Here is a 12,938-nt window from a genome sequence, read left to right as displayed (position 1 = left end):
GGATATGTAGACGTTTGGATAGTCATTTTAGGGGTTGAAAAGGTACCCGAAGTAAGTTTTATTTGGAAACTTTAGGGTGTTTTATTTTTTAGGGCCTGATTTACCCCTCTACTTTGGAAAAGGTTCATATTTACCCCTCCGTTAAAAATAGGGGCAAATATTTCAACTATTGTAACGGTAGGGGTATAAATGGCCTGATAGTATAACGAGGGGTAAATATGAACCTTTTCCCAAAGTAGAGGGGTAAATCAGGCCCTTTTCCCATAAAAAATCAAAGAGTTTGGTAAGATTTCTATTTTCTCGTATTACTTATATTTCCAATAATTCGAACCTATCATTTTGATAATATTTCTTTGTTTTAATTAATATTTTGGCAGTTGATGGATTCTGTATTGGCTAAGAGTAGTGGCTTATTGAGCCCTGAAACTGATATCCAGAGAACACAGTATGCATTCTCTTTTCTTTTTTATACCTCTTTGAATGTGTTATGAAATTTTGTTGATTTGATTAGTTAAGTACATTATGTGTTTTGAGTTATAGGGTGTGTTTGATATGAAGCAAAATGTTTTCTTGGAAAATAATAACCTGTTTGGCCATGAGAAATTTTCATTTAGTTCAGCATTAGTTGTTTGAGCTCACACTTGGTGTTGGGAACTATAGGATTTTTTTTCCTAGCTATGGGAAAGTAGCTCTTTTAGAGCGTGTTTGGTATGACAGAAAATGTTTTCCAAGAAAATATATTCTCACTCATTTTCTTGTGTTTGGTACGCAAGTTGGAAAATGTCATTCTAAGAGCATTTGCATATATTCAAACAAAACACTATGAGGTTTTTGAATTCGGAGTGCAACTTCTGGCGGTGGTTGGGGTGTTTTTATGATCCAGAAAATGTTTTCCCCCAAATTGTTAAGGAAAACATTTGCTCCTATTTTGAGGAAAACATTTTCCAAGATATTTAGTGCAACCAAACAAGGGAAAATAGGAAAACATTTTCCGTCATACTAAACACACTCTTAGTGAAAAAACTTCTTCAAAGTGGAAACTTATAATGCCTGCAAGCGTTATTTATGGGCTTGGACTTCGATTGTGTATATAAGAATATAGAAAATTCATGTAAAGAACTTTAAAATATGTATATAAATGGTATTGGTTGCGGAAATACCTGTATGCTCTCCGCCGATCAACTTGAGAGATGTTTCTAACAATGTCAAGGGTTCCAATTTGATTGTGCTTATTCCTTTACAATTTAAGCGAAAAAGGAGCTTCATTGAGTATTCTTCGTGATTGGTTAATAGTGGTACTGACCTGTCCCAGCTCGAATCTTTTATTACGATAACTTTTACCAGCCAATAGTCGGTAGCTAGGGCATGAATCGGTATATAGTTTGACAGCTGATTCATGGAGGCAGTGGATCACTCTTCTTAATTCTAGTTTTCCTATTGATGTGGTAACTACGAAGCGAAAGTTGAGATTCTTTTTGTTCAAAAGCATGAGACTGTTAGAGCATAGAGACTGATTGTAGAGCCATGAGGTTTACAGAGAAGAGGGGCAAGTGATGCACTTCGGTAGAAAAATGATGTCGAAGATTAAAAATGGGGAGGGGGTGCAAAAGATTCAGATTATTGAATAGGTTACTATGTAATGGACATGAACAGCATGGTTTGAGTTTATATTCGGAACTTTCCTCTTGGTATGGGGGAATGGTTCAGTTTCCTTGTTTTAAGAGTACATATAAAATGATCCAGTAAGTTATCTGGCTTTGTCTGAGAGAAAAAAAGAAAAAAAGTTATCTGGCTTTCTACTGTACAACACAATTGGTTGAACACCTATTTTCATATTTGTGCTCGTAGAAATTGCATATTTGTGAATTGTCTCTTCTTTTGCTCTTCGCTTACTATACTTTGGTTCTTTGCAATATTAACTTCGCTTCTTGGTTACAGGTACCCATATGTGACGGGTACCTTAATTATCGGCATCAAGTACAAGGATGGTATTCTGTTGGCTGCTGATATGGGAGGTTAGTTTCTAATTTTAGATTTTGTGAATAAATTATTTTGAAAATAATTTGGTCTCGTTCCAGTTTGTTTGCTACTGCTATTGGGATTTTTGTTTAATTTTTCATTAAGTATATTTTACAGAGGTGGATTGATTACGGGAACTTACTTCTGTCTTTGTGATTTGACTGATTATCCTATATGAATTTGTTTATAAAATCTTTCTGACACTTACAATGGCGTTCAATCTTACGTGCTCGCGGGGGATATGAGGATATCTTTATATTTGGTGTCACTGCTGATGAAAACGGGAAGCACCTCAAAATGCTGAATTTTGAGCTTAGTAGTGTCTACAGTTGTTGACTCCCTAATAAGTCATTTACAACTGGAATTTGGGCTATATGCAGTACGTGTTAGCTAATGAAAAGTAGTGGAGCTCACTCTTGTTTTCAAGGATTCAGATATTGCTCGAGAAATAGTTCACACTGTGTGAAAATAAAAGGAAAGGAAAACTAATCCAAGAGAAGCAGAATGGGGATGTGTCCCATGTTAGAAAATGGCGAACTAGCTATAGGAGTCCTCTCCGAAAAATTATTTGATAATTGCTGAGAAAGTACTCTGAAATAGCAAAATGTACAAGGAAAATATGAGGCTTTCATGTGTCCCGGGGCATCTTGGCCTATTGAAAATCCCTTATATATGTTCAACCCAAAGCAATGATTAATGATCTTATCCAACTTCTTCTTCCTTCTTTTCCGGGCTGGCCTAAAGAAATATTATATCAAAAGAAATTCTGTAATAGGGAGTGTCAGGGTATATCTAAAGCCACCAGCAGCTGACTGTTTAACAAAAATAACAGAAGATTGAAACAGATGCTTTTGTTGCTGTTAGCATAGGCAGTACCTTTAGTGTGATCACTTTGAGCAACTTTGTTTACTTCATCTTTGGTTGGAGACTAATTTTCTGCAGGGTTTTTCTCAGTTGTAATTTGTACTATACTATTCCAAGCTTGAGAGACTCGTAAATATAAAGTGATTTGCTTTATGTAAAATACACGCAGAAAAAAATTACGCAATCGGCATGTTTGGAAGTCGAAACTGGGGGTGGGCATAAAATGGAAAAACCACTATTGTGTTTTTTAGGTTTACTTGGTCAGTTTACGATTTATATTTTTTTAAAGTTCGGTTTTTCTCGGTTCATTTTGACTATTCTTTAAAAAGGGGTTCTGGTTTTCTGTAATGATGGATAATGCAGTTCTGGTTTTTTAAAAACGGGTTCTTGTAATAAGGATGCTCTCTACCTTTTTATATGTATAATGCATGCACATTAAGTTTAAGTTCCTGAATATTTCTAAAGGGATAAATCATAAAACAGTTGTTCATTAGTACAAAGCTCTATATACCTAGAAAGTCGACTTGTGTTTAAGTGTATTGACGCTTGACTTGTGTTTAAGACTTCAAGTGAATTTTGAATTGATATTACGAGTCAGGTTTGTTTTTATTGATAGAGATGGACAGCATTCTTTAGCACTAGCTTTGCTCTACTGAAGTGGCTTGTCATACCCCAAAGAGAATTGTGTTTTTTATCTATAAAAAATTAATGTCACTAGGGAGTAGGGATGACACAAATATGAAAAGAAGCCACTTAAACAGGTTAACTTTTGAAAAAATTAAGTCTATTTTTTCAGTACAAAAAAGCCCAATGACAGGCCCAAAGAACCGGACTAAACTTCTAAAAACCGAAAAAAATCGTATTAATTTCAGTTCGGTTTTTGGTTCACCTAAAGTTCCTAAACAAAAACCGACAATCAAACAAGGCCCTGGTACATCTAACGAGATAGCCGCAGCATTTTGACCTTTAAATTTAAAATCCTACGATTTTCTTTAAAATGTTGAAATCACATAACTATATATGACATGGATGCTTCAGGTCTGATAGTATTTGCCATCTTTTGTTTGTGAGAGAAAAGCTAGGATTCTTTCATCTCTTTCCTCCCAAAAAAATAGGGGGAAAAGATGACTGCAAGAAAGATGCAATAAGGCTAGATAGTAGATAGATCAGCTTGTTGGAGCCCTAATCCTCGTGGAGAAACTAAACTGTTTTTTTTTTTTTCCTGATACTACACAATTTGTTATGTTGCGTCTGATTTTAATGTATACAACGTCACCGACTTTTCCAAAGAGTTGTTATATTTTGACTCCAGAGAAATGAACTATTTCTTTGGCAGTAGGCATTTATGCGAATGTGTTGCACCTGAATTGAATGCATATAATGTTATACTGAATTTTCCAAAAAAATGTTATATTTTGTGCTGTGATTGTCTTTTTCTTTTATCAGGCGCAGTCTCCAGTATTTTTCTACTCCGCCTGCAGCTGGCAGTAGGAGTCGTTACTTACGAATTTCTAAGAAAAGAGAAATTCAAGTTTAGGTTGTATTCGAATTAAAACTTAAGGTCTATGTTGTAGAGAGCGTGTCTCATATATTCGAGTATAGTCAGTTCTGAACTCCTTCAGAACAGCATCCTTTTTTACATTGTTAGCAGCTGTACTTAAGACAGTAACGGGAATTAAGTAGAAAATAGGAGAATGGCCTTGAAAGAGTTTGTGTTGATCGGTTTTCTAGCCTTGCCACTTCATTTAGTTCAGCTCATACATGCTTAAAACTGTATAATATTTCTTGTTTATGTTGGTCATTTTTGTTTTTGTCCTTTTCAGGTTCCTATGGTTCAACAATACGTTACAAATGTGTGAAGGGATTGAACTCAGTGGGAAAACACTCCCTTCTTGGTGCAAGTGGTGAAATTAGTGATTTTCAGGAGATACTGAAGTACCTTGACGAGCTTATGTAAGTTTTTCCGATAGAAGTTACTACTAAAGGTTTACATTTTGCTGTTGATAACTTGATATGATTAGTTTTGAATTGCTAGTACTTCCGCGTGTGATGAAAAATTCGTAGTGGCTTATGATACTTGATGCTTCATGAATGCAAATTGTATGACAACATGTGGGATGATGGGAACTCCTTGGGTCCCAAAGAAGTGCATATTTATCTAACTCGTGTGATGTATAATCGAAGGAACAAGTTCAACCCACTTTGGAATTCCCTTGTAATTGGTGGGGTGAAAAATGGACAAAAGTATCTTGGAACAGTAAAAGCTATTACATTTGTCTTGCACATTCTCTTATGTGCTTCGCCGTTATTAAGTGCTTTTTCCCACATTATTTGAGTACCATTATTAGGTGTTAGTTATAAATGCTACATTTTTCTGTTGTCTTCTTCACATCAGATATATTTCTTTTATTCTAATGTTATGATAAGCAAATATATATTTCTATTATCTCCTTTAGGTTAGTATGATTGGTGTATATTATGAGGACAATCACGTGGCTACCGGATTTGGAAATCACCTTGCAAAGCCCATTATCCATGATGAATGGCGTGAAGACTTGAGCTATGAAGGTATTAAGTTATTGGAGAAATATATGTGTGTTTCTTCTGTATAGGGATAGATCTGCAGTCAACAAGCTTCAGGTATAACCCTCCTGCTTGATATGCACAACTTCTTGGAAGATTTTTGTTACAGTAGTCAAGAAAAGCAGAAGAACCTATATTTTGATATTCAAAGTTCATAGCTTTTTTCCACGAGCTAATGCCACATATCAGTCATTGTGGTTTCTTTCCTAGATGTACCAGAAAATATTAAACGTAGGAAACAGAGTTTGGAAAGCTTAAACGGAACATAACATAGAACTTGTAGCAGATTTTTGCCGTTAGAGTTGAATGTACGATAGATAATTTGACTACCTTTTGACTCTTGAATATTTAACTTTTAGTTGATTGCTCCTCCTGGCTCCTTCTAGTTCCTTTGAGATGGTTCAGTGGAAGTTTTGTGCTCTCCCTTGTGATTTAACCAGCCCAAAGAGAGAGGGAAATATGTTCTATTCATTTATTAGTTCTTTTAAAGGAAGTCTGAGATTTATGTATTAGGTGCTATGATTTTAGTTTTTCGTTGATATCTGGACTCCTGACAATACAACATCTATTGCATGTGAACAAGTTCATTGAGTTTGTTAAATAACAAACAAATGACATCTACCTACTGTGTTTTTAAACTTCCATTTTGACATCGCTGCATGAATTGCAGATTGCAAAAATCACGGAAGAGGGAGTGACAATTTCTCAGCCATACTCATTAAAGACTTTCTGGAATTTCTCTGCTTTCCATAATCCAACTACCGGTGCGGTGGGGTCATGGTAACTAGCCCCTGTATGTCAAGGTTTGAAAAAAGGAAATATGTGACGTTTTCCTGGTTCTAAAGTGCTGCATAGTTATGGTGGCCTTGGGGATATGGACTGAATCTATATTATGGAAATTGTCGTTATGTTGGTCTTTTTTCATATGTAACTTAACAGGTACGGCACATGATGCAGCACATCCCTCAACTGTGCCCATCTTATTTTCCCAAACGTTCACTTTCCATCTACTTTGTTAAGTTTGCAAATTTATTTGGCATGCTATGGTTCATCATTGGTTAAACAAGCACTTGTATTCGCGTATATTATGTATAGCTAGATACGTACAAGCTAAAGCATCCTTCTTTATCCTGTGTTCTGGAACCACTATCATCAGAAGATTTGTTGATTGTCTTTCGATTCCATGCACTATTCCTGATTAGTTGAAGGAATCTGATCCTAAGTTTTCAGCACTCGCTTTAGATATGAAAGACGATGCTGGGGGAAACTCTTCCCTCACAAGGTTGTTTTGATGAGTAAATACATCGTTACCCCCCTCAACGATAACACTTTTTTCAAAAAAGACACTTAAACTTTGCGGGGTCCGAACACTCCCTATTCTTGTTCAAAGTGGATTTATCACGCCCTTATGAGCCCACGTGGCATATAGAGTGTATTTCACTCTCCAATAGCGCGTGAGATAAGAAAAAAAATAATTTTTTTATTCATTTCAGCATTTGTTTCATTAAAAATACCTTTTTCTTTTATTTTATTTAATATTTTCTTTTTTCCTTATCTTCTTCACCAAGAAGACCCAATTGGTTACCCTTTTTTTTCCTCTGTTTTTTCAAGATCGTTCTTCTATAGACTTTTCCGGTTCATCCTTTTTCTCTGTCTTTTTTTTTTTTTTTTTGCTTTTGATTTTTGTTATGGAGTTTGGGGTAAGTCATTGGAGATGGAATGGTGGTTTGAAGGTGATTTCTAATTTTCAAAGTTTGATTTGGTGATGGTTAATGCTATTTGTGATTGGAGATGGAATGGTGGTTCTTCTAATTCTGGTCGGTTTTGAAAAACAATACTTTTGTTTTCTTCCTTGTTCTTTTTTCTTTTTTAGTTGGGTTCATTAATTTTTTTCCCTCCTAAAAATGGAGGTTGAAAGTGGTGAGGTTAAGGGATATTGATTTGGGGGTAAGAAGTTGGATAGATGCTGATTTAAATTTCAGATTTGGTTTGGTGCTGATTTTAATTATTTGGTGGTGGTTTGGCATCTTTTCAGTGTTGTTTTGGTGGGGGGAACTTCTACAGAAGTTGAGGTGAAGAAGAAAGGGGTAAAGAAAAATAAAAGAAAAGAAAGAAAAGGAATCAAATAGTAAAAATCAAAAATTTAAAAATCAATTTGACACGTGGCAAGTGATGATTGGTGCGTGAGTTGCACATATCTTCTTATATTTGGAGTTGATCGAAAAAGGATGAATATATACTATTTTGAAGTTGTTCTAGGACCTCCGCAAAGTTTAGATGTCTTTGAAAAAAGGTGTCAACTTCAGGAGGGTTCCAATGTATTCTCTCTTGTTTTGATGGTACAAGTTTCCATGTATCTCCTATTTTTTATTTTCTATGTCTACTTATGTGACATAGTTTGAATTGACACGAAGTTTAAAAAAGATATGATTATTTTTAAACTTGTGAGTTTAAACATGTCATCATTTGTGTGATTGTAAAATTTTCCATCAAAGGTAAAATGAGCACGGTAAAATTAGTTGTTTTCAAATGTGAAAGTGTCATTCTTTTCTGAATTAATTAAAAAGGAAGGTGCATCACATCTTACCAGAACGGACGTACTTCTTATTCAAATCAATGCAAATTTGACATGATTGAATTTTCTTGTATATCTCTTAGGGAACCCATTGTAAGGGGAATCCTCAGCTCACAGTACCTTCATCTGAACTTTCATATATTTTACTGTCCTAAAGAATTGGTGATATGCTCCAACACAGAAGCCACAGGAACTTGGAATCTCATGAATCCAGTAAGGAAAGAGAAGATAATGAGGTGCACAAGGAGAGGGGAAAGGATAAAAATGATCCACTACACTTGCTCAAGGAAAATAACAAAAATTTGTGCAGCTGCAATTGGCTATGATGGTTCCTATTTCCTCAGTCTATCATGCAGAATCAGTGTTTTAAAAGGCATGAGTGTGAGGTGTGTTTTTAGTGCGTCTTGCCAGTACACCTCGGTGTGTCTTTAGTGCGCATCGCCCTGAGGCAGGGCGAGCCCCGAAAATGCTTTTTAAAATACCGTACAAAATACACAATGTTCCTAGAAGATAGAGAGTCTCGTGTTTTTCCTTTATTTTGCGACTTTATCTGGCCTATCCTTGTTGCCTGCTTATTTTTTAGCTGGCTTTGTGATTTCTACGTTTGTTTGGAACTCTTTTCTTATCTGAATCTTAAAGGCCGAACCTTCACCCTATGCTTGAAACCCTCTGCTGACCTTTGCTCTGTCCGCATTTCCTTGTGCTTTAAAGATCGAGGAAAAAAAAAATCTCTCTACCTGCTGCCAAGATCTTTAGGGGATCCAAATCTGTCATTAGCCTCTCATAGAGCTATCATTGATGGATCAAATCATTCTGCAAAAGCGTTATACTTAACACAAGCTTTTCTTTTTGCCTAGTACTGGAAAAGTGCTCATTTTCTTTTAGAAGGAAAAAGAATAAAAAAGAGTTGTTTAGGCAAGTTAGAGCAGGTGCCTCCTTCTAAACCTGAAAAAACTTGTTAAGAAACAAGTGACACTGTGAGCTGATATATGTGGATTAAATAAGTATCAATTATAGTCTATAAATGAGACAAATAAACTCTCTCAAGTATCTATAACCATCCTGGTCCCAACAATTCAGCCTGAAAAGAAAGAAAGTGGGGTAGAAATTAAGTTTCTATTGAATTGAGTAAGATCCCATGAAGAAAAAAAATTAGAGGAAGAGAAAAAAAAAGGCAGATTTCCCTATTGATTTACCTCTAAAGTGAATACGATTCAACGAAATTTATACCTGCAGATGAAAGAGGAGCTTCTACGTGAACATTTCTAACAATGGTTTCTCCTCCAACAGTCGATCGTAATTAATTAACCTGGTTTTGTAGCATCGTTGGAGGCTTAATATGCAGGAGTATGATGCTGGCCAATAAATAAAGATAATCTAACTAGGGATTGAATTTGTTCATCGATCGTCCAGCATCATCTCTCCTGCGTAGCAAGCCTTTTGATACTTTTCACCTATTTTCTCATTTGTGAATAAACTCAATTCTATATCTTATCTTTCTTATAAACAAGAAATATTGGGATGTACGTACTTGTCAATGTTGGAACTATTTGCTCTACTTTTGTCACGTTTATTTTCTTTCGTGGTGGTGTCTGAATTAGTTTATGCCCACATTGATTTTTCCACGGGTACCTGTTAGGCTGCTATCTCTCACTTACACACTTAACGGGTAATTTTGCCCATTAAAGCTTAAGTACGCATGCCTAGGTAGATGCAACTTTAAGTTACCCGGTTCATTTAAGCTCAATACTTTTGACATAGAGCATAAATTTATATGTAACTATTCATTAAATTTGGTAGATATGAACCAACAACTTTAATCACATAATCATTTTCATACAAAGAAGCAGAGGCGAATCTGAATCTAGGATTTCTGAAACATGATTTCACCACTGAAAAAAAGAAGGAAAAAATATATTAAGTGGAAATTGATCCCTAGTCCTCTAGGTAAATAATTCAACCTTCAATCAAGTGACCCATTTAGCCTGTATTCCAGCGGATAATATTATACTAATTTTAAAAAATATATACATAAAATACCTAATTTTACGAAGAGACCATGGATTCGCGTGCTCTAATTTTAATACATAAAATCGCCTCGGCTAAGAACCTTAAATCATAAAGCTTAAATTTTGAATCCACCTCTTTTGGGCGGAAAGTAATCTCATAATTTTGTCTCTACTCAGTTTTCATTTAAAAAAAAAAAAAAAAAGATTTTCACCTATTTTATTGACCCACTAACTTAGTTTTGGATGCCTCGCGTTCTAAAATTCCTCTCATTAACTTTTTCCTGTCCTTTTCTTTGTGTAGATTAAAAAAAAAAAAAAAGGCCCTCATGATTTTGGTACATCGTTCCCTACCATGTCAGGTCACTATAAAGACCAATCATTTTCGTTCTAACAAAGACAAAATTGGACAGAAAAAAATGCACAAAAATTGAGGGCCGGAAACAATCTGAATAGTGGCATTTAATGTTTTCTATACAACTTGTTGGTTCCATTTGAGTGGCTTGAATTTCATTTTAGTTAATTATATATAAGCCTTATCTTCTACATATGGTGATGTCAATACTTCTACGTCATTACTTTCTGAAAATGAAGTAGAGACTCTTTTTTGTGAGGTCAAGTGTCACACCACCAAACGAAAGACTCAACTAGCAAGTGGTAGTATAATTTTACCAACGAGTTTTTTTTATACATTGAACACAATTAAGTCACCTAAAAAATAATCATATAATTGCCGTTTATAAAAAGTGAGATTATTAGTAGTCGAAAGGGATACGGTGGGATGATTGACATTCATTCAACCTTAATCAGATGTCTCTAATTCAATTCCTGAGAACATAAAACTTCTTGGTAGGAAGCGGTTTACCTTCCTAAGCCGGCTTATCTGATGTGGATATAGATTAGTCAAGCTAGTAGATTTTGAATACCAGATGATTAAACCCAAGAAAAACAAGAAAAATAATAAAGATTATCTAATATATATAATAACTGCTTACGCTGCTGGTATTTATTATAAGTTACTGCATCGTTAGACCATTTGAGTAGTTTATTCAGGATCGCATCTTTATCTTTTTTTATCCTTTCTCTTCTTTTTGAAGAGTGTTTAGGCCTTAGGTGACTGACGACTTTAGTGTTTAGGCCTTAGGTGACTGGCGACTTTAGCTTTCTTGTATTTTTTCAGAAGTTATAGAGGGTAAATATTTACCTGCATCGGATGTTTATATCGTATCAGTTCAGGTTATCATGGTTAAGCGATTTAATGAAGTGAAAAATAACAATTAATTAGTCATAGTTAAATGATAGTCATGTATATTCAAACATGTGTTTTTCTCTTCTGCATTCATTGATTTGGTGTAACCATCCGATACGATTAAGTTACCGATTGTTGTTTTCGAGAAGTCATTTACAGACACTAGTAATCCAATAAGTGTTTGGGCACACACTAAATCTCAATATTTGATATAATGCCTACATTATACTTAGGTATTATATTAAAGGATTATAGAAAAGGTAAAAGCTAGGCATCAAATAGCTTTGTGATGACAAAAGCATGGTTTATAGAAGGATTTTTGTCTAGCAATTAACTCACCGATTTGGTAATAACTAAGCTAGAACTTAGGTCAATTGCTATTAAACTACTCTTATTCTAATCCTTTATAGACTTCATACGTTTGTTTCCAGCAAGACATGGAAATGATTTTTATTCTTTTTCAAAATTACAACCTCTCTCTCAAAATTTCCGATAGACTATTTTGTCGTATTAAACCCCTGAGTTATTGCGGTTTGAAGACTAAAATATTTTGGAGTGTGCTTTGAGACTTTAAAAAAAAAAAAAAAAAATTCAAATATTAATTTCTCCAAGAAGTCTGAAAACTTATCTAAAACAACAGTTCAAACACCATAATCATAAGCGGTTAAAGCTAAATTCATGGCTTAATACATAGATAGACCATTAAACTTGACATGTTTTGTAAGTTAGACACTTAAAAACTTGTCTAGTGACAAGATAGACACTTTAACTTAACAAATATGTATTCATTAAACACAAAAATCTGATGTGGCGAACTACCTGCATAAAAAGTTATTCTAAGCGCGTGAGATGCTATTAAAATTAGCTGACATGGCATATATCCATATTTTTTCTTTTATATAAAATGATTAAAGGCCCCTAAAATCTTGGTCATCTTCATTCATCAGTGGCAGTTGGGGAAAAAACTCAGCACAACAATATCAAATTTCAAAAACTCAAACACAAAACAACTTCAGATTCAAAGAGCCGGATTAATAGAAATCTCAAAATATCAAAATTTCAAATTTAAAAATTAAAATTAAGATGAACTGATCGCTTTCCGGTTAACTTTTGCAATTCGATTGCATTGCAAAGATGCTCCACCGGGAATGAAAGGTCCAAATTTAATTGTTTAATTCCTATGAAATTTTTCCTATTGTCGACAACTCGACATCATTTTCTGATGGAATAAATAAACGGAAAAGGGCCAAAATTACCCTTGAACTTTGAAAAATAATTCATTCATACCCTTCGTTATACTTTAGGGCTAATTATATCCTTACAGTTATACTATGGGGTCAATTATACCCTTATGTCTAACGGCTGCCACGTGGCATCATCTCAGCCCTTCAAAATTATTTTATCCTCAAATAATTTTTTACCCACTAAAATAACTCAAAATGACCCGAATTTTTTTTCCAGCAAAAATAATACGGAATTATTTTTATATTTTTTCTGGAAAAATAATTCCGTATTATGTTTGCTGGAAAAAAAAAATTGGGTCGTTTTGAGTTATTTTAGTGGGTAAAAAGTTATTTGAGGATAAAATAATTTTGAAGGGCTGAGATGATGTCACGTGGCAGCCGTTAGACATAAGGGTATA

General features: G+C 34.6%; 1 protein-coding gene and 1 long non-coding RNA gene across 6 annotated transcripts; one reads left to right on the top strand and one right to left on the bottom strand.

Moving 5' to 3' along the window:
* Positions 1-375: 375 nt before the first annotated feature.
* Positions 376-6,594, top strand: LOC132605950 (proteasome subunit beta type-4-like). 5 transcript variants are annotated; one of them, XR_009569507.1, is made up of 5 exons: positions 376-445; positions 1,939-2,015; positions 4,707-4,836; positions 5,340-5,451; positions 6,137-6,594. XR_009569507.1 is itself a non-coding variant. In XM_060319230.1 (4 exons), exons 1-4 carry the CDS (start codon positions 381-383, stop codon positions 6,162-6,164), a joined length of 300 nt encoding a protein of 99 aa, XP_060175213.1. In that variant the 5' UTR covers positions 376-380; the 3' UTR covers positions 6,165-6,594. The 5 variants fall into 5 exon arrangements, 1 of the variants encoding a protein (XP_060175213.1); XM_060319230.1 differs by lacking the exon at positions 5,340-5,451; XR_009569510.1 differs by lacking the exons at positions 376-445; positions 1,939-2,015 and adding an exon at positions 3,759-3,814.
* A 1,457-nt stretch (positions 6,595-8,051) lies between these two features.
* Positions 8,052-9,621, bottom strand: LOC132605951 (uncharacterized). Its single transcript, XR_009569511.1, has 2 exons — positions 9,272-9,621; positions 8,052-9,122 (listed from the first exon to the last, which is right to left on the bottom strand). It is a non-coding gene; the product is annotated as an uncharacterized LOC132605951 (long non-coding RNA).
* Positions 9,622-12,938: the final 3,317 nt, after the last annotated feature.

This window comes from Lycium barbarum, chromosome 8 (genome assembly GCF_019175385.1).
Source record: "Lycium barbarum isolate Lr01 chromosome 8, ASM1917538v2, whole genome shotgun sequence".
NCBI classification, from domain to species: domain Eukaryota; kingdom Viridiplantae; phylum Streptophyta; class Magnoliopsida; order Solanales; family Solanaceae; genus Lycium; species Lycium barbarum.
Note: the sequence above shows the minus strand (reverse complement) of the source record. Positions and strands in the feature narration are given on the sequence as shown.